Source organism: Miscanthus floridulus, chromosome 3 (genome assembly GCF_019320115.1).
Source record: "Miscanthus floridulus cultivar M001 chromosome 3, ASM1932011v1, whole genome shotgun sequence".
Lineage (NCBI taxonomy): Eukaryota > Viridiplantae > Streptophyta > Magnoliopsida > Poales > Poaceae > Miscanthus > Miscanthus floridulus.
Genome location: NC_089582.1, coordinates 25,245,661 through 25,267,448, shown reverse-complemented (window position 1 = coordinate 25,267,448; position 21,788 = coordinate 25,245,661). Strand labels below are relative to the sequence as shown.

Sequence of the window (21,788 nt, the reverse complement as noted above, 5' to 3'; positions counted from 1 at the left end):
GCAGCGTCAGCGAAGAAATCTCAGTGAAAGCGCGATACGCAAGATAGCAGCGTCAGCGAAGAAACCCCACACATGTTCGAGAGGGATCTAGTCAGGACACGTGACGACTATGGGGTGCCATAGCCGGCTTAACTGCTCCTGTGTGTCACAATTCATTGAAACAACTAAGAACGAGCAACATGATAGGGCTTGAGGCTATAAAGGACATTATATAAGAGTAGAATAGTAGGTTGATATGTCGATTGTGTGTTGCTGTTGTTAATCTGCTATCATCCTTTATAGGACAGTTGGTCTTTTTGGATTAGAGCTCAAACTTTGACTTTACCTTTCTATTTCCTTCCAGTTGAGATAACTCGTGGCGTCTCCTTGTCTTGCACCGGACGTGCTAGTGCCCAGACATCCATTTAGAAGCGCTTAGAAAGGACGTTGGTCCACGCATGTCAACCTAGCTTTTATTTTAGCTTTTACAATCATTACTACAAAATTGTTATCACAAGCGGTTTGTAACCCCTTATAGAGTCGATGGCGATAGTAAAGTAAACCGATGATTTTTTCCAAGAACCTCATAACAAAGATCTTCAAGAGGCTAGAAATGAGGGTTTTTGGTGAGAGGAACTTGAGAGATGAGAGTTGGGCTTCAAGTCATAATATGACCAAGTTCCAAGGACTGAAAACCACACATGAAACGTGCCAAAATCTCAACCAAATCAGGTGATAAAAAATCCCTAAAACATAGCTCTCAAAATAGAGAAAAAGATAAAATTTAGATCATGAAAGAGGAAACAATTGAGCCACAAAGTTGATCATTGGATTACTCGAGGATGTATGGTTACAAAGTCACTCCTAACACTAATCAAAGCTCAGATGGCAAAAAGGTCAAGAATAAGAGCATTTCTCTCTCTCCTCTCCATAACCCTAAGCAAAGCTATCAACCACGCAAATGAGAGCCAAATCTCCAAGTTGTGTCCCTCACAACCAGCCATCCTCCAAATACCCCTAGGGGTAGAACCACCTAACTTTTTCTTCATTCATTGATCCAATGAACCCGGTGCCTTGTCAATTTCGCTTCTTCTCAACGCAAGCTTTGAGTTACCACCACATGTTCTCTGACTTCTCACCCCGGTTTTGAGGCCCAAACCGGTCAAATCCATCGCCAATGGTTGTGGCCCAAACTGGTTAAATCCGTTGTTGGTGGTTTTGAGGCCCAAAGCACCAAACCGTCCATCGAAGATTTTGAGGACCAAATCGGCAAACGCTCATGCAAACCTCGCTATGCGTGACTCACCGATGTCGTCACATCTCTAACCTCCATGTCCGTAGCCCAACGGTCCACGAAGCGTTCGCAACACTTCGTCTTTACTTGTCCAACCTTAGCCTTGACTCTTGTCAATGCTTTCATCACCCATGACCAATGTAAACTCTTGCTCTTCCATGCACCCAATGCGAGTCGTCCATGGTCCGTCCTCGGCCTCTTGGTCCTCGATCCAAGCCTTCTTGTCCACCCTTCACCGCTTTCGATCCACCACAAACTCCTCAATAATTGACCTTCTCCATCGTCTATCGACCACCTCGCTACGCCAACACCTCTACATTCACAAACCAAGGGACACGTTGCACAACACACTCAACACAACACGTTAAAAAAAAAAAATCGACACAACATAACATGATACATCCAATTAGCTATTAGCATAAACAAGCACATGTGAACTATGAACTCAACCAAAAAAGTTTGAAGCCTCTCAACCCTTGCGTCAATCATTCATCATAGGATGAGACCAAGTCATTTCTTAACTTCTCTCAGTATGCGCGAGTGTCCAACACGATGGCAGAGCAGAGGTTGGCATCCCAGGCCGAGCAAATGCCACTGGAGGCGCCAGCGGCCGGGCGAAGGCTAAAGGTGTTCAGACGGGATGTGAGGAAGGAAGAGGTTTTGACACCAGAACATTCAGTGAGCTTTTTTTCTTGGGGGCAGGTGGAGATGAGATCAGACAGAATGTCACAGCGCTTATCCGGTTCATTATTGAGACCACGCACATTCCAAAAGAGAAGGGAGAAGGAGCGATAGTTCATCAACAACAAGGCACCACAGGAAAACTGGACGAACTTAACATAGTTGACGGCACGACGAAGGAGGTGTACAGAGAACACAGGCCACCTCTAACCCGGGCACTAAAGGTTCGAGAAGAAAGAAAACAGTCTGGCACGAGCAACAGTGCCAAGGGGTACAACAATGGCGCATGCAGGCACCAGACGGAACACACACAAGGAGGGTGAGAGGCTGCAGGCGCAGGCAGCATGACCCAAACATGGAGACTGCAAATCTTTCACTCGATCACACAGTATATTAAGGCACAAGTCTGCACACACTGAAATAAATAAATAAGTGATACCACGCCATGGGCTTGAAAGAAGATTTCATGAAAGATATCCGAGTTCTTCTGAATACTGGGCAAGATTGCAAGCAACATAGGTCATATCAGGTTGGACTTGCCCATGCAGCAGATCTCGCATGCTTGATCTTTTTATAGAGTTTGTTGTCCTCAGCTTCGATTTGTGCAACAATGTCTGGCATGTCAAACAATACCGCGATTTTGAGTTCTTGTGAGTACTTGAGGCCTTGGATTGTTTTCATGTTGGGGCATCCAAAAATCTCCAAGGTCACAAGTTTAGGCAGTGCAGACTCCTCCATAACTAATTCCTCCAACACTTCGAGGTTACGAAGCTTGAGCTTTGTAAGTCTCGCAAATCCTTGTCCCCCGAGCAACAGCTTGGGCTCAGAAAACGACTTGCCCAGTAATTCCAGCTCATTTAGGTACTGATATTTTGACAAAAAAGTGTCGAGCAGCTTCTGTGACATGCAAGATGACTTGAGGACAATCCTTGAAGCCGTTATGGGATGACGAGAATCAGAAGAAGATTGTGACAGAATCTTTCCATCTAACTCCAGGTACTGCAGTGGCCGATATCTGGACGAAGATAACAGTGGAATGCAGTCACCTTGTATCTTCAACTGATGAAGTTCTCTTTTTTCCTCGAGTGCCTTAGCCAGCGGCCCCACATTGGAAGCTGTTGCACCCACCACCGTTAAAGAGAAAAGTTTCGACATTTTATTTAGTGGGCAGTTCTGCTGCGTCCACTCTGAAGACAGTATCACTCCCTGCAGAGTTTGAAGCTCGGTGGAGGCTGCTGACACTGGCAGTGAGATCTTTTGGGCGAGCACGTGCTTTAGCTTATCGATCTTCCAAAATTCAGTCGCAATCTTGTTAACTTCATTATCTGTTACATCCAGTGTCTCCAAATTCAGCAACTTGGCCACTGATTGTGGGAGATCCTTTAAGCAGCAGCTGCGGAGGCCAAGGTACCTCAGGTGAACCATATCGCCTATACTGTCCGGTAACTTGACAAGTTGAACTCCGTGTAGGTCGACAACTCGAAGGAACTTGGACTGACATAGGAATCGCAGCCTGCTCTGCTGAAGGCCTTGCTTCTTCAAGAGAAAACTCTGCTTCATACCTTTGGTAGTCTCGGCCTGGCTATGTGATGCATTATGAGCGACGTCGTCAACGGAGTCCTCCGCAAAATCACCCACCAAAGTTCGTAGCTTCGGAAAAGCGGTTTCCATACGCACAAGTCTGTCATCATAGTTGCGGACAGAAAGGCGACGAACGGTTGAGGCGTCATATATGTTAAACCTGCTGTGAGATTCCATGAAGCCGGTCTCATGTGCTATGTGATTTGCAAAGCTGTGTACACTTCGATGGATGCACACTTTGGTATCAGCATCCACTCTTTGCACAAGGCCCAGTGAGACCAAAACACGGACACACCTGTCCAGTACCAGCTTCTCCGTTAGGGCATCTCTGATTTCCGAGTCAGGAATCCCCTCGGCACACCACAGCCTGTGCAGTTTCTTCAAGTCAAGATGTACATTCGGAGGCATGGAAGCAAAGTATAAGAAACATAGCTTGAGGATTGTAGGCATGGTCACATAGCTCAGTGTCAGAATCCGCTTGATTAGCCTCATACCCTCATAGGATTTCAGCTGCTCAAACACATCGTTCCACTGCTTTTCATGGTCCTTGAAGTATAGGAGTCCTCCAAGCAACACAATACCGAGAGGAAGGCCTCTTGAGATGCTGTAAATTTTATCATCAAAATCTTTCTTATTTCTCTTATAAACGTCACTGCAACGGCCAGAAAACATCCTGTCAACAAATTCTTCGCAGTGAGTTGGTTTAAGGCACTTGATTTCCACCAGTAAATAGTCAGGAATGAGCTGCTCGATTTCCTCTCTTAGAAGCTGTGTGGTTACCACTACCCTGCTACCATTGGCGCCATCCGGTAGCTCCCTTAATACCTCCATCAGCTCGTCCTTATCGTCCATTCCATCCAACACCACTAGCAGTTTCATTTTATCCAGCACCTGCTTCACGTCTTCTCTTCTCGGAAAGTCACACTCACAGTGTGTTTGCTCCTGAGCCTGTTCCCAAATTCGATCCAAATACCTATCCACCCTTGATTTTGGTGGCAAGCAAGCCCAAGCGCAAACATCAAAATGTCTCTGTACATCCCAGTCCTGGAGGACTGCTCTTGCTGCAGCTGTCTTACCGATGCCACTTTCCCCCAAAACTATAGTTGCCCGCTTGCCCTCGTTGTTGAGAAGCTCACTGGTTATGTCCTTGATGTAGTCATCGAAGCCGATAACATCTTCAATGCGTCTGGATCATATAATAGCAACAATATGTGAGAAAACCTAATGTGTTCGTGTTAGGTTTGCATTCCTAGTTTCCTACTGTCAAGCATCGTAATAAAATTTTAAACTTTTCAGGATTCAAAAATAAGAAATTTTACAGCACTTGGAAAAATGACAGCCATTCATCCGGCAAGATCTAAAAAAGGGGCGTACCCAGTGCAGAGAGCTCCCGCTCTGGAAAAGGGTGTCAGTGGCAAGCCTTACCCTCGCCTGTGCTATGCGAGGAGACCGCGACTCGAACCCGGGATCTTCCTGTCACAGACGGTAAGACTCTACTGCTTGCACCAGGTCGGCAAGATCTAATAAAGGACGTACCCGGTGCAGAGAGCTCCCGCTCTGTGCGGGGTCTAGGAAAGGGTGTCAGTGGCCAGCCTTACCCTCGCCTGTGCAATGCGAGAGGACCGCAACTCGAACCCGGGACCTTCCGGTCACAGGCGGTAAGACTCTACCGCTTGCACCAGGCCCGCTCTAATGGTAAAAAAAAAAGAAAGAACCAACGAAAGGAACTTAAGTTGTGGATCGAAACCATAAATTAGTGTACCAGGAACTGGTTACAAATTTATTTTAAAGGACATAAATGTACCTGCACACATGGTTTATCTAAATCCACCGAACCGAAACAATGCAAGCTCGACCTACTGGATTCAGTGGCGATGGAATCGTTGTCTTCTCGGCTGCGGCGACGGCCGTCAATCCCCTCCTTGCCGGCACACCTTCCACTCATTTCTCGGCTGGATGCACAGTGCTGAGTGACCGGATTGTGCCATTGTGGGCGCTGGTTAGCCTGGTCCCTGGTCTGCCAGTCCCTTCTCATCAGGGGTGGCGACCACGCGTCCAGCGGCGAGCTCCGAACAGAAGTGACAGCGACCTCGGTCAGGTGGGCGCGTCCAGCGGCGACCTTTATTACCAGATGTGTGAAGACGACTTTGAGTAGGAGGGGTCTGTGGCTGCGACCTGCGAGCAGGCAAGCGGCGGCGGCGGCGGCGGGGCAAAAGCGCGAGGGGGCAGATGGCGTGTTTAGAAGAAAACGACTATGGCCCTGTTCACCACTACTTCAGGTGGATGAAAATGGCCAAATTGACTGAAATCGCAGGTGGAGGGCAATTTTCTGACAGGTAATTTTTCCCATCTTGCAATTTCGTATTTGAATGGAACATGTATTTTATAGCAAGGATGTTTTTTCTCTTTATTCTTCCCTCGACTTCTTAGTATGTGTGATCCTTTAATCTTGTTAGAAATTTTTTATGATGCAACCATGAATAGAAATATTGCTCACATGCCATAATTGATCATTATGGAAATTGATTTTGCACATATGAGGATAAGCAACATTGATATATTCTTCCTGGTTATTACTACCTGGAAGACATCCTCATGTAGGAGTGAAGGATGTATCAATTATGTTTTGTATTTTGGCTAGAGATTTTCCCTAGGTAGCTATTCAAAATTAAAATGCTGATAACCCATAGTTTTCCATTGTTGTACCACATTCATATAGCAATATAATCCAAATGCCACTGAAACTTTCGGCTTGCATTGGCCTTGCTGATTTCTAATAACCATTTTATCCATGCTGAAGTTCATATGTGACTGATTTCTGATGTTCTCTTCTTAGCTATGGACTGGAGTATTTATGTTGATGTGGATGTGAGAATGTGCTCAAATACTCTGTTTGGTGGCGCTCTGTCTCTGGTTCCACCAACAGATTCGGCACCGGAGACGTAGGACAAGCACTTCTGCGCGTTCGGAGGAGCTGGAACCCTTCTCACATGCGGATGTGAAGCCACGATTTGCTGCTCCGGTGAAGAAGCGTGCGGACGTGAAGTCATGCCAAAAACACACTAAGTCACTACTACGTTGCCGTGATAAATGTTTGAAGAGGAACATATAGGCGAAATAGAATTATAAACTCGACTCAACAATAGAATCACGATTTTGATAATTATGCTTATTTTTTATATGATATATGTTGACTTCTCCAAAGTTTCATTGTTATTATTATTGTTTGATTAGGAAGATTTTTTTGATAGGCACGTGCGTGTCGCACGTGCATGTCTACTAGTTTGTATAAAAAATCAGTTCATCTATTAGTCCTCCTATTTGGATGCACTAGAGCTAATTTAGGCTAATTTTTAGCTAGCTAGTAATTAGCTCTTGAATCAAACAGGACCTAATTAATTGCATCATCAACAGCGGACAATAATTACCTAGCGAGAGCACAGTAACAAACCTCTTAAAAAATACATGAAGAATATAGTGACAAAATAACAGATTTTCAATATCAAGCTCGGGTGTTGACTTCTACAGTTCTACTAGTTAGTGTTGATAGCAAGAAAACGATCACAGGGAATTGCGGTTGAGTTTGTAAATTGAATACAAGAAAAAAATAATCAAATTTGGATCATTATGGCCGAAATTAAGCAAACCCTAGAAAAACCGGCTTGAGGGAAAAGCTAGATAAAATGTAATGTACCTTAGTTGTTGGACTGCAAGAGTTCCCATGGTTGGTTTGTCAAAGCCTTCGATATTGTTTGCCTGCGTGGGTTGCATGTCGAACAAACTATCTCCCTTCTTGAGCTCCTCCAGGCGGACGAGAAGCTCTTGGATCTGTCCACGCAAGGCATATCGAAGAGGTACCTCCGACAAGGGGAAGCAGGGAACGCATGAGCATCCTCCTTCCCGGGACTCCAACCCAGGTCTCGAGTAGTACACGCCCTGGAAGTACTCGTCGACGATGTCCTCGGCCTTGAACACAGCGCCACGGATTGGTTTCATCTGCACACTCACCAGTTCGTCGTGCTTGGTGACGTTCCCCTCATCCATCTTTTGGATCCAAGCCATCCAAATCTCAAGTGCGGACCGGAGATCCTCCACTTGCCTGCCTACATCCTGCAGGCTCTGGTACTCCCCCACAGCAAACCGCCCGATCTCGCCGATCTTGTTCAGCACCGTCAGGATGGTGGTGTCCATCCTCCCTACCTCTCGGCCCTCCAAATTTCTTGGCCGTCGAAGCTGGCAACCCAGAGCGGATGCAGTCTTATTATCGAGAAAATTGGAATTTTGCCCTCGTGCCAGGGGCTTCGCCCAAATACAAGTTCGTGGGTTTCATTGAAATGTCCTTATGAAATGAGTCAACATGTTATAATACCATTTTGAGATTTAAATCCACTTTTAATATTTTTCACCCAAAATTTTAGCATGAACTGACCATTTTGCCCCTGAGCCGGGCTCGCTCGTCATCAGGGCCCACGGCCACGCGCAGCGTAGGGAGGCCGCCGCGCTCGGGGCCCGCTGCAGCGTCGCCACCTCGGGAGAGAGAGGGAGAGGAAGAGAGGAAGGGGAGGCGACGGGAGCGAGAGAACGAGAGGGGGAGAGATGAGACGGCAAGTGTCAATGAGCTCATGGGCAAAATGGTCAGTTTAAGCTAAAATTTTGGGTGAAAAATATTAAAAGTAGACTTAAATCTCAAAATGACATTATAACGTGTTGGACTCATTTCATAAGGGGTATTTCAATGAAACCCACAAACTTGATGGCATTTGGGCGAAGCCCACCTACCCTGAGACAAAATTCTAATTTTCTCCTTATCAAGGCCCAAGCCAACTCGAAGAAGATGGCTATTCAAAATAAAGTATACTCCCAGTCCTAGACTAGAAGGAATCTTTCGCCTCAAAGCTTTCACTATCAAACGAAAGCAAGCTCACCCTGTGCGCGTTGACCATTTCAAGAAAAAAATAATAAATGAAAAACGCTCATGTGACACTATAAAAAAAAGGTTCATAGTAATAGCTTAATTTTTTTTAGGGGCGGCTAGGGATGGAGCCGCCCCTATAGTGGGTGTGTTCGGGACCCACAAGATCAGCCGTCTCTATAAATGGGTTGATTTGTAGGGGCGGCTCACTCACCAGCCGTCCTCGGTGTTGCGATTTGTAGGAGCGGCTAGTGATTGAGCCGCCCCTACAAATGCCCCACGTATAAAAACCTGTAGCCACTTCTTTCTCCTCGGGTCACTCACATAAAGAAACAATATTTACTAATAATTTGTCACATGAAGAAGTGACCAAAATAAAAGTTGTAGATAATGATGAGTTCAACAACTTTTATGTTCACGACTATTGTAGTTGAAATCATTTAAGGTTTCAAAATCTTATTTGAAGTTGGTATTTATTGAAATTCAAAATTTGAACTGTCCAAATTTGATCAAATGAAAAGATGATCAAAATAAAAGTTGTAAATCTTGACGAGTTATACAACTTTTATATTCATCACTTTTACGGCTGAAATTATTTAGTGGTTGAAAATCAGGTTTTAAGTTGTTATTTTCTAAAATTCAAAATTTGAATTGTCCAAAAGTAGTGATAAAGATAGATGACGAGACTAAAATGATAGAGCATGGTTTTAGAAAATTTTAGGAAAAAATCCATCTCATTTGGAGTTAGTATAAGGGATAAAAACTAGTTACAAGTTTCAGCAATAAATTAAAAAGAGAAATCACACTTGTTCATCATTGATCATCATGAACAGTTGTGATTTTTCTTTTTAATCTCTGGATAAATTTTTAACTAGTCTTTCTCCCTTGTACTCACTCCAAATGTGATGATTTTTTTCCTAAAATTTTCTAAAATCATGACTTATCGAGTTACTGTGTTGATTTGGTCATTCTTTTCGTTTGATAAAGTTTGAGCAATTCAAATTTTTAAATTTAAAAAAATAACAAGTTCTAACTAGATTTTAAAATACCAAATAATTTCAGTTGAAAAAGTGATGAATACTAGAGATATATAACTCATCAAGATCTACAACTTTTATTTTGATTATTTCTCCATCTAATAAAGTGATAGTCAACATTATTTACAAATCAACACATCTCTCGTATAGTTCATGAAACTATGAGTGATATGTGAATTTAAGAACAATATTTACTAATACTTTGTCACATGAAGAAGTGATCAAAATAAAAATTGTAGATAGTGATGAGTTCAACAACTTTTATGTGCACGACTTTTGTAGTTGAATTCATTTAAGGTTTCAAAATTTTATTTGAAGTTGGCATTTATTGAAATTCAAAATTTGAACTGTCCAAATTTGGTCAAATGAAAAGATGACCAAAATAAAAGTTGGATATCTTAACGAGTTATACAACTTTTATATTCATCACTTTTACAGCTGAAATCATTTAGTGGTTGAAAATCAGGTTTGAAGTTGTCATTTTCTGAAATTTAAAATTTGAATTGTCCAAAATTAGTGATAAAGATAGATGACCACACTAAAATGATAGAGCATGATTTTAGAAAATTTTAAGAAAAAAACCATCACGTTTGGAGTTAGTATGAGGAAGAAAAATTAGTTACAAGTTTTAGCTACAGATTAAAAAGTGAAATCACACTTGTTCATCATTGATCATCATGAACAGTTGTGATTTTTCTTTTTAATCTCTGGGTAAAATTTGTAACTAGTCTTTCTCCCTCATACTAACTCTAAATGTGATTATTTTTTTTCTAAAATTTTATAAAATCATGCCCTATTAAGTTACTGTGTTGATTTGGTCATTCTTTTCGTTTGACAAAGTTTGAGCAATTCAAATTTTCAAATTTAAAAAAATGACAAGTTTTAACAAGATTTTGAAATACCAAATGATTTTTGCTGAAAAATTGATGAATACCAAAGTTGTATAACTCATCAATATCTACACCTTTTATTTGGTCATTTCTTCATTTGACAAAGTGACAGTAAACATTGTTCACAAATCAACATGTCTCTTGTATTGTTTATGAAACTAGGCGTGATATGTGGATTTGTGAACAATATTTACAAATACTTTGTTAAATGAAGAAATGATCAAAATAAAAGTTGTAGATAGTGATGAGTTCAACAACTTTTATGTTCATGACTTTTCTAGTGGAAATCATTTAAGGTTTCAAAATCTTGTTTAAAGTTGTCATTTATTAAAATTCAAAATTTGAACTGTTCAAATTTAGTCAAATGAAAAGATGACCAAAATAAAAGTTGTATATAGTGATGTGTTCAACAACTTTTAAGTTCATGACTTTCTTATTTGAAATCATTTAAGGTTTCAAAATCTTGTTTGAAGTTGCCATTTATTGAAATTCAAAATTTGAACTTTTCAAATTTTGTCAAGTGAAAAGATGATCTAAATATAAGTTGTACATCTTAATGAGTTCTACAACTTTGATGTTTTCAATATTTTCATTTTAGATCATTTTTTGTCTTAAAATTCAATTCGAAGTTCACAAATTCAAATTTTAAAATTTTTAAATATATTTTTTTCTTTTACAAAAATAAAATTTATCATTATGTCTATATATATATAAGCAAGTAATTTTTTATGTGTATGGGAAAATATAGCAAATTATTTTTATTACATTTATATATTTATATATACATTTACACATTTATAAAAAATATGCAGAAGTAATATTTAAAAATATGCGAAAATATTTGTATGGACGGCTGAATCAGAAACCGCCCCTACAAATGCATTTGTAGGGGCGGTTGGTCTTTAGAGCCATCCCTACAAATGACTCTGGGTATATATTCTAGAGCCCGCGCATGGCCAAAATCTCACTAAGTATTGGGCGTCTTCTTCCTCGCGGACGCTGTCAGGCTGCCCCAAATTCTCCCCGCCACCCCCGCCGCCGCCACCATCTCCGTGGCCTACCGCCGCCTTCCTCCCATAACCGCCTCCGTCCCCTAGGCCTCCTCCGTGCCCCAAACGCCGCCTTTCCCCAGGCCGCCACAACGGCTAGGGTTTGCGAGAGCTCGCACGGTCGGCCGGCCTGCCGCCGCTCGGTCTTAGACCTTGACCTCTAACCTCACCGGCCCGTGCACGTGCTTTGACGACCTCGCCGGGGCTAGGGTTTGTGCTCCCTCGGCCCGACCATGTGCTCTGGCTGCCATCCCCGCCACCGCCGCGGATCCCTCTCCGACCTAGAGCTCCGTCCTCGCCGCCCCGCGTGCACGCTCTGACGACCTGGCGGGGGCTATAGTTTGTGCTCCCTGGCCTAGCTGTGCGCTTTGGCTCTGCCACCGGCGCTCCCTCACCGACCTCTATATCCAACAACGTCGCCAGTCCGCGTGACCTCTCCTAGCGCTCCCTCGGTGACCTCGACCTCCCCCGGTGCTCCCTCTCCGACCTCGACCTTTGACTGCCGCCATACCCCTTGGTATGCTCCAACCCTTCCTCCCTCCCTCTCACTCATCTCTATTTTTCTTTCTTTCTCCTATCTGCTCATGAGATGAATAAATGTTTGTGAATGAGAACTGTTGATTCAAAATTTACTGCCTTGGGTATTTTGTCGCTGTTTTTTGGACCCCGTATGTCATTACAGGTTGAATAGACCAGTTAGAAAAAATAAGCTCTATATTATTGTTCTTCTAATAAATCCTATTTCAAATGGTTGCAGTAACTATTATCTACTATGTATGGATTTTTAGTGATTTTGGGATAGGAGTGGCCATGCTCAGAAAGATTTAGTTTGATGAGCAAAAGGCATAGTTCGAAAGATTCTTGTAGCCTGAGAATTTGATCTGGACAAATGTATTGTAAGGAATTGCAGATTTTATAGAATTAGCCACTCTCTCATACAATTCAGACCAACAAGGTAAATTTAAGCAGGGAACATAAATACTCTGATCATAGGCAAAAGGTTCGGTTGATTGTAGAAGCCAATCACAAGAGGATGGAGATAGTACAAGAACTCAATTAATAGAAAGGCAGCATTTATTTCTGCAGGTTGATGTGCAGGTTGATAACAGTCCATTATACTGTGAGTTATGTGAGTCTTATTGATGTGCAGGTTGATAGCAGTCCATTATCTTACCATTTGTAGTGTTGCAACTAGCTGGTGCTTAGAGCCTCCCAGTGCTAGCTTTCAACTTTTCTGTGGGTAGTAAAACAAGCACCGGCAAATTCATGTGGCCCTTGCTAGTAAAACATGCACTTCCACCAAATCGTGTTGTGGCAAGCTACTCAAATGTTATTGACATTACTTTTTGATAGATTTTATTTTTTGATGCTAGCATTACAAGAAAAGGGTGATATATCACATATATATTTCAGAGCATAGACTCAAGCAATATGCTAGAATCACTAATCGGCTAATACTCAGTAGTATGCATAGCAAATGCACCAGCAATATGCTGGAATCATTTAATAGGAATGCACAGTAGGACTTGGTCATTGACAGATAGGTGCCAGGGAAGCTTTTTTTAGTTGCTGATGAGCACAACTTTTGCTTTTTAGTATACAGTAATTAAACACAACAGAAATGTCTTTGCTAAGCTGCTTTAGTTGCTAGTTGAGGCTATCATCTTACTGGCTGTTCGTTTTTGTTCCTTTCAGATAAGTCCATTCATATTCAGTTGTTTCTTCATAAGTTTTCTTAGTGTAAACATTTAATTTAGTAGGATTTGGGCATTCACAGATAAGTGCCAATGATGTTTTTTTAGATGCTGAGCATGTCTTTTGCTAATTTGATTTAAGGCGACTAAAATTAGTATACGATTATAATCATAACAGAAACTGCATGTCTTTGTTTCTAAATAAGGCTAACATCTTACTTGTTCATTTTTTGCTCCATTCAGATTATTTTTTTTTTCACCAGTTTTCTCACTGTAAACATTTAATTTGGTAGGACTTGGGCAATAACAGATAGGTGCTAATGATGTTCTTTTAGATGCTGAGCACATTTTGTGCCAATTGGATTTAAGATGACTAAAAAATTAGTAAACAATCATTAACAATAACATAAACTGCATATCTTTGCTAAGCTGCTTTAGTTGCTAAATGAGGGTATCATCTTAGTGTGTGTTCATTTTTGTTCCATTGATATAAGTCCATTCAGATTCAGTTGTTTTTTTGTCACTGTAAACATTTAATTTAGTAGGACTTTGGCACTGATAGATAAGTGCTAGGGATGCTTTTTTAGATGCTGAGCACATCTTTTGCTAATTGGAAAGCATGCAACTAAAAAAGTAGTCATAAATAATAGAACCATTGTCATTTAGTTTTCTTACTTGAACTTCTCATCCATACGTGAACCTATTTCGAGTCATGATGCAAGCAAATGTCATTCAGTTTTGGGTCTTTTATGTTTTGATTGTACAATTGTATTGATTGCATAGCTTGCTGAACGTTGCAGCATTGCCTGCAAATATGCCCGTGTGAATTGGAAACTCTTGGCAGCTAAGAATACAGTTTACGTTAAAATGTGACATTTGCTTGCATCATGACTGGAAATAGGTGGGAAAGCATTACCGGACAAACATCTAATCTGGGTTAGTTACACATGCTTTTTAAGTAGTAGCGACAAGTTGCAGTTCAAACAAATAGTGTGTTTCACTTTCAAGATCATTTATGTTTCTATGGATTGACTTATTTCTGCTCCTTGTATTATATGTATCCTCTTGATTTTCTTGGCTGCATTCATTTAGCCTCAATAACAATAGTTTGGATGTATTGTATTAGTACACAACGCTCCAGTGAGTTGTGTTCTACTTAATCCATCCCAAATTGTAAGACGTTTGACTTTTTTGACACCAAGTTTGACCACTCGTCTTATTCAAAAATTTGTGTAAAATATCACTTCTTTCGTCATGGTTTGGTTTATTAATAAAAATTCTTCAAGAATGACTTAAATTTGACTATATTTGCACAAATTTTTTGAATAAGACGAATGGTCAAACTTGGGGCCAAAAAAGTCAAACGTCTTACAATTTGGGATGGAGGGAGTATTTGTTTGTTTTTTATTTGGCAGTATAATACTGTAATCTCTATGGTCATAGGCGGGAACTGTTCTTTATGGCTAGCACTACCAGATTTTCCTGTTAGTATGACAGTGACTTTTTTGGGTCTTGTATGTTTGATTGTGCAATTGTATTGACTGCATAGCTTGCCCAATCCTCGCAGCATTTCCTGCAAATATGCCATGTGAATTGGAAATTTTAGGCAACAAAAAAGGGGGTTTATATTAAAATGTGATGTATTCTCTTACATCACAACTAGAAATTGGCGAGATAGCATTACTGGACATGCCTTTTTAAGTAGTTATGGCAAGTTACAGTCCAAACAAATCATGTGCTCCACTTTCTAAGAATCTAAGTCATTTATGACTGTATGGATTGACTTATTTCTAGTTCTGGTATATCTGTGACCTAGTGTATCTTGGCTGGATTCATTTAGACATAAAAATAGTCCCCACCTTTGAATTTGTTGTATTAATACAGGGTCCAGTGAGTCGTGTATGTTTGATTGTGCAATTGCTTGACTGCATGGGTAGTCGACTGATGCATCATTGCGTGGAAATATACCATGTGAATTGCAAAGTCTAGGCAACAAACAATACAATTACATCAAAATGTCAAGTGCCCGCTTGCATCATGACTGGAAATTGGCAGGAAAGTATTACAGGACCAAAATTTAATCTATGTTAGTCATACACTACTAGGGAAGTGCTCATCAATGACGCTCCCCTTTCGTCACGGAAGACTCCAAAATCATCACCAAAGTTCTTCGATGACGAACTTGTGACGAAAACAGATTCGTCATGGAATGAGCGTCATTGATCAACAACTTTGATGAAATGTCTTGTTTCGTCACTGAATGGATATCATTCAATGACGAAGAGTTTTCGTCACTGATGTACCTAGGTTTTCGTCATAACATGCTGCTCCGTCAGGTTACCAAACGGCGCTTGCCACGCTGGCAGCTGACGTGTCTTGCGCACGTGGCACGTCCACGTGGCAGGTGACGTGGCCAGCTGACGTGGTAGCTGACTTGTCCAGTGACGTGGTGGGTCCACATGGCGCTTTTTTGGGCCACATGGCACGCTATGATTAGTCCACGTGGCTTCCTGTGAGTGGTTTACATTTTCATCACAGAACCCAGAATCTTCGTCACAGATTAAAATTACGATAAGGTGACAGAAAACAAAATTTTCGTCACTGATCACATTGCAATAACATCACAGAACCCAGAATTTTCATCACAGATGCACATGCTACTTTTTTTATAAAATGCAAATAATATTAAAATGACCAAATGCTTCCATAACTTAATAGATCCAGCAATCCAGTCACCATACAACTGACTCAACACTAATAAACTCAGTTCATATATAACTAACTTGACATCACATTCCAGGTTCTAGATTGATCTCAGTTCACATTATCACAACTAATAATATAAAGTTACCAAGCACCAGCAACATAGGTTTTAGACTAAACAAAATCAGCCAGCAACACAGACCCCTTGCCAAGCACCAGCAGCAGCAACACAGAGCCCTTGGTAGCACAGACCAGCGGCAACGGTTCATCTCGAAGAATTCAGGGACAAGATACGCTTGAGCAGCGCATTGTTCTCCTCCATTGCCTTTTGGTTTGCCTCTGCCAGCTTCTTCATATCCTCCATCTCCCTTTGTGTCCTCTCCATCTTTTCCTCAGCTTCTTCAGTTCTCTTCTTGAGCTCATCGATTTCTTCTTGTACAGCAGCCTTAGCTTCAGCTGCTAGTTGTTCCCGAAGCTCTTCTTTTGATGCTGCTGAGTTGGAGGATGCCACTGGTTTGATGCCAACATTCTTTAGGAAACTGTTTGAGCTGTTCTTGGAGAGCGCTTGTGACACAACCTGCACACTGGATACTACTGTCTCTCCTTCAGCAACAGGTGCTGCCCTCAAAGCTTCCATGTTGGACTGAAACAACAATGAGCCATCATTAGTTCATACTTATTGAATTAAAGTGAGGTGCAAATATCACACAAGATGTATTTTATTTGCAGATTGTTATCAGCTTGTTATCAGCAAAATGGAATCTTATTTGCAGTCAAGTAAGGTAAATTAAAATGTTCAGTTCATGTTTGGGGTCAGCATTTGAGGTGAGCAGGCAGGTAGAGTAGAAAGATAGATATGCACAGTGATAATTGCATATTCAGTTCATGTTTCAGGTCAGCATTAAACAGTGATAATTGCATATTCAGTTCATGTTTCAGGTCAGCATTAAACGGATGACAACATAATATGCACAGTGATACTTGCATATTGTAGAAAGACTGAACCAAGATGGCAGAGTAGAAAGATAGATACATATAATGAAGGAACAGCTTAATTAGATATAGCAATGTACAGAAGAAACAATTTATACTTTAATGAGCAATGGTTGGGGCAAAGAGATAGAAATTTCATGTTCTTAGTATTTTTTCTCTCATTCAGTGAACATCAGCACTTGAGCAAAATTACAGGGGACTTAATGGTTCACATATCAACCTCCCAAATAACAGATTTCCATTTATTATTGATCTTCTCAACCACAGTAAATAAGAGAAGGCAGATAAATTTCACAGCAGTCTATATAATTGAGAGAAGAAGAATCCTGAATCAATCACAAATCATTTTAATGTATCCATGTCAGACTTTCAGGACAGCATAGCAAAAGTGTAGAACACATACGCCAAACATGATGCATTTTAATAATGGACATGCTATCCAATTAATGGACAAAATGGCGCACCGAAACAGATGTCGGGACTTACCAATGCTTCTCTTGCTGGTTCACTTAGACCATGTTTGGAGCTGGTATGGCATGTCTCAAAGGCCTCCACCACATCAAGTTCTTCATCTTGCGCTGTGCTGGGCTCTGCATTGTTCCTCCCATGCTTCTGTTTCATAGAGATTCAATTACAGCAAAGTTTTGTCAGTCTTATGATACAAAGTCAGTGCTATGTCGAGAATCAGTTACTTACATATGCATGCAAGTGTGCCACATAGCTGCGAGAGCCGGTAGTCTGATGATACTTGACTTTACCGCGATTAGTCTTGTTCTTTTCACTTGTTTCCTAAAGGAGAATGACATGTGAGATGAGATCATAGGTTAAAAATGATAAGATCCACTGGAAACTGACTGAGAAAGAATATACCCATACCATGTTCTTTGGATGAGACCACTTTGCAACTAGTTCCCTCCACTGTTCATCAGTCATGCATTCAACTGGAGAAGTTGTCCTAATCTCATTTGCACTTACACCATTGAAGTATTTCTTCTTGAGCCGATAACGCCTTTGTCGCACCCCAGAGCGCAGCATATCGGTGCAAGCATCCTCTATTGGCTTGTCGTTAGTGTTAATGGCCAAGCGCCCCTAGTCATTTGACAATTCCATATTTAGTTAGTCAATTCAGGTTAAGCAGATATACAAGTTTACCATAAAAACAGTAATGCACTTACAGAGAGCTTTCCCACAAAATTGTTGTAATGTTCATCGTCGTTCTTGTATAATTTCCAATGAGGTAGGACAGGAACCTTATCCCGAATGATGACACCAGCCTCAGATGCAAACTTGGCTGCTTGAATAGGTTCATGAGGCCTTCTTTTTCCTTCAGCAACAGCTATGGGCATTCTCCTTCCCATAGCTTTTGTCATCCTGTCTAGCTGTGTTCCCTTGGTGGGTGGCCTGGGTCTCCTTGGGGCTCTCAGTGCAGGAGCTACAACATATAATTTGCATTTAAATGCTTTAGTTTCATTGAAATCAGCAAAAAAGATGACCTATTTCAATGACAAAGAAAAAATAACTTGCCTTCAGTGCCTTCCTCTCCAGCTACATTGTCTTCATCAAGTGTCATGTCTTGAAAACCAGCTCCACCGTCTTCCTCTGCAGCTGTAATGTCCTGACCACCAGCTCCACTGTCTTCCTGTGCACCTGTAGAAGACCTTTGTGGTATTTCATCATGACCATATGTATGATCATCTTCAATCTGCCCATCTCTCGCTGAAAGTTGAAGCCTTTTTGATGATCTGAATAGGGCCCTAGGGGGTTGCACCTGTGAACCTTCTGGTGCCCTCACTCTCTTACTAACCCTAACTCCCGGCGCCATGTTGGGACCTGTCTTCTTCTTCTTTGAAGCGAGGACTTTCCGTCTAGGCCCTGAAGGAGACTGTGGAAAAAAATAAAGTAAGTCATGTGCATTAATAATCAAGAGCATATATTAAAGAACAGGTATGAAAGAAAGAATATGTATCTAAAAAGCAAGGGCATACATTAAAGAACAGATTAAAAACATTAAAATGCGATGCAAATATTCCCCATCTAGTAATTTGAAGATAGAAGAAGCACCTTAGTGGGTTGTGGCTGCGCATCAGATTCAGTTTCATCATCATCACTATCTCCTTGATCATCATTTTCAAGGAGATACTCCGATGTATCCAAATCTTCACTACTTGTTTTCTTGTTTGCTGAGGTTTTCCCCTTCTTTGTAGTAGATTGAGGAAAAGAATTACTAAGTTCACTAGATATTGTTAGGATTCCGAACGCTTCAAACACCTTCTGATTCGCCACCACTTGTTCATCCCGCCTTCTCTCATATTCAGTTTTTTGAGGTTCTTAAAAGAACAAGCAGATTGTGTCTATTAGAGAATAAAAAGGAGTAGTAATAATAGATGCTAGATAGAGAAGAGGTAGGAGCTAGTAGTGCTTGCGGAAGAGCTAAGGGATAAGAGGTGGTAGGTTATAGGCAACAAGTAAAAGGTAACAGCTAGGAGCTGATAAATGATAATGATCAGGAACTGAAATATGAAACATGCAGTATAGGCATATGGCTAGAAAAAATTCAGAGCTACCAAAGTGAACTGAAACATTCAGTATGTACACAAATTGGCTCAATGTGTTGATGTGCTTAATTCAAATTCATGGCTAATATTTCTGAGACAGTACACTAACCAGCAAGAAATAAGTTTGTTCTAATCTACTAAATGATTCAGCGGGCATAGATCATAATATCTTTTATTTTCTCTCAAATATTAAACAAGTATGCCTGCACATTGCCTCTCTAACTACTGATTCTATCATTCTGTTCAGGTATGCCTACACAAGTATACCTATCAGGAACTCTGCAACAAGTATGCCTACACAAGTATAGTTGGGCAACCAGTATGCAATTATATATTTTTAGTGATAGCTAAGAATTTGATTTCCTAAAACATAAATGCCAAGATAAATCTGAAATAAGCTTAATAAGTCTAGTGCTAAGGCCACCCTATGCAGCTGCATATGACTAAATGAGTTCCCACAATTGTTGTAGTATAATGCAAAGAACAGTCCATAAATAAAGAAGGATAATTAAATGTGTTGATTTATCAACTGAACTTGCTAATAGACAAATGATTCATGAGCAAATATCAATAGCAGAAGCTTAGATCCTATTATTCAGTGAAATACTTGGAGAAAACGTTTCTTTATGGACTTCATACCAGTTGGCAGCATTAGTAGTTAACTGTTCTGTAACTAGTTAAAACTATTGCATTCTCTACTAAATTAGAGCTATGCAAGGATAAAGATATGCAGGTGAGAAGGAAGGTAGTCCATCACAAATTAGAGCTATGTAAGCCTAGCTTTTGTCTCCATTGAACTGGTTGGTGTAAATTTCTAATGGAACAGTACAATATGTCCTACCCTGAGCTCAACTTCTAGCAGCACAAACACACAACTACACAAGCATGTCGGCTAATTTTATAAGCATGTCAATGAAGTCCAGAATCTAACATGGGATTACTTCCAATAACATGTAGCTGACATTGGTATTTTGACAGTAAGCACATCTTTAATTACTTGCGATATAGCCTAGCAGGCAGCACATCATTCAACAAACATTCTACAATAATAAAGCAGTAACAGACATCGAACAATCATTCATAAAAAGCTGAAGAACGCAGACTAGTAATTGCACAGATGACTCGCTTACCTTGTTCTTGTTCTGCAGGTCTCTTCCTACCTTGACCCCTTGTTGCCACCATTGCCACCAGGTGCTCGTCGGCGGTGGTCGTCAAAGGGGAACAAGACCCGGTGCGGTGAACCCAACTCGACGGGGAAGCAGATCCAGTGCGGCGATGACACACAATTCGGCGGTGGTTAGGGTTAGGTTGGGCCGAGAAAGAGGTGGAAGGGGCGAGATAGGTCCATGGGGCGATGAGAGAGAGGGGGATGTCGGGGATGACGGAACTCGTGGGGGACCGAGCTGCTCGGCGGCGGCGGTTGTGTTCCGGCGGTCCGGCTAGGGTTTGGAGAAATAGGGAGGAAGAGAGGACGAGTGGCCGAGGGGTGAGGTGACGAGGGAGAGGGGGATGTCGGTGACGACGCAGCTCGCGGGCGACGAGGCAGCTCGGCGGCGGTGGCTGTGTTCCGGCGGTGCGGCTAGGGATTGGAGAAATGGGTGGGTGGGGAGGGGTGGGGGGATGAGGGGGAAAAGAGGACGAATGGCCGAGGGGTGATGAGGGAGTGGGGAAATGGCGGCTTTTTGGTGGCTTTTTTCGGTATGACACGGGGAAATTCTTTTGGCGCGTCCGAGGGTAGGCAATTTTATTTTGGTTTTTCCAACTTTTTTGTGTTTATTATTATTTTATTTTTCTATGTACATTTTGTTGCCAGAGTTTTAGTTATTATATTATTGCTTAATGATCATGACATAAAAGTTTCAAATGTGTTTTGGCAAAGTGGTACTATACATCATGTACAAGCATGAACAACTCTCACTTAGTTATTAGGTTATATGTTAGACATGTATGCCTTTGCGAGGATGTGCATGACCACTTTCTCAAAATTAGTTGAAACTTTTTTGCCAACATCATACACCAAAGTGGGGTGTCTATGCAAGTTTTTTGAATTTTTTAGCTATCTTAGCATGTTTTAACAATTATGCTTCACTAGTCCAACAAAAAATTACAATAATAGGAAAACTTGGTCAGAAAATCGCACAGATGCACAAAACATCATAGTTTGGCTCCATAAACATCCCATAAAAATTTCAAATGATTACGACAAGGTGGTAGTATACATCTTGTACAAGCATGAACAACTCTCACTTAGCGACAAGGCCATATGTGAGACATGTATCCCCTTGTGAGGATGTTCATGACCACTTTCTCAGAATTAGTTGAAACTTTTTTTTCATTATTGTACACCAAATTGAGGTGTCCATGCAAGATTGTAGAATTTTTTAGCTAGTTTAAGGTATTTTAACAATTATGCTTCATTA

General features: G+C 41.2%; 2 protein-coding genes across 2 annotated transcripts; both read right to left on the bottom strand.

Annotated features, from left to right (window-relative positions):
• Nucleotides 1-2,098: 2,098 nt before the first annotated feature.
• On the bottom strand, nt 2,099-7,825 carry LOC136541476 (probable disease resistance protein At1g59620). Its single transcript, XM_066533384.1, has 2 exons — nt 7,230-7,825; nt 2,099-4,721 (listed from the first exon to the last, which is right to left on the bottom strand). The coding sequence occupies exons 1-2, from the start codon at nt 7,724-7,726 to the stop codon at nt 2,480-2,482; spliced, it is 2,739 nt and encodes a 912-aa protein (XP_066389481.1). The 5' UTR covers nt 7,727-7,825; the 3' UTR covers nt 2,099-2,479.
• An 8,260-nt stretch (nt 7,826-16,085) lies between these two features.
• On the bottom strand, nt 16,086-20,550 carry LOC136543350 (uncharacterized). Its single transcript, XM_066535824.1, has 8 exons — nt 20,499-20,550; nt 18,875-19,140; nt 18,338-18,695; nt 17,989-18,245; nt 17,690-17,902; nt 17,510-17,602; nt 17,300-17,425; nt 16,086-16,463 (listed from the first exon to the last, which is right to left on the bottom strand). The coding sequence occupies exons 1-8, from the start codon at nt 20,548-20,550 to the stop codon at nt 16,086-16,088; spliced, it is 1,743 nt and encodes a 580-aa protein (XP_066391921.1).
• Between the last annotated feature and the right edge of the window lie 1,238 nt (nt 20,551-21,788).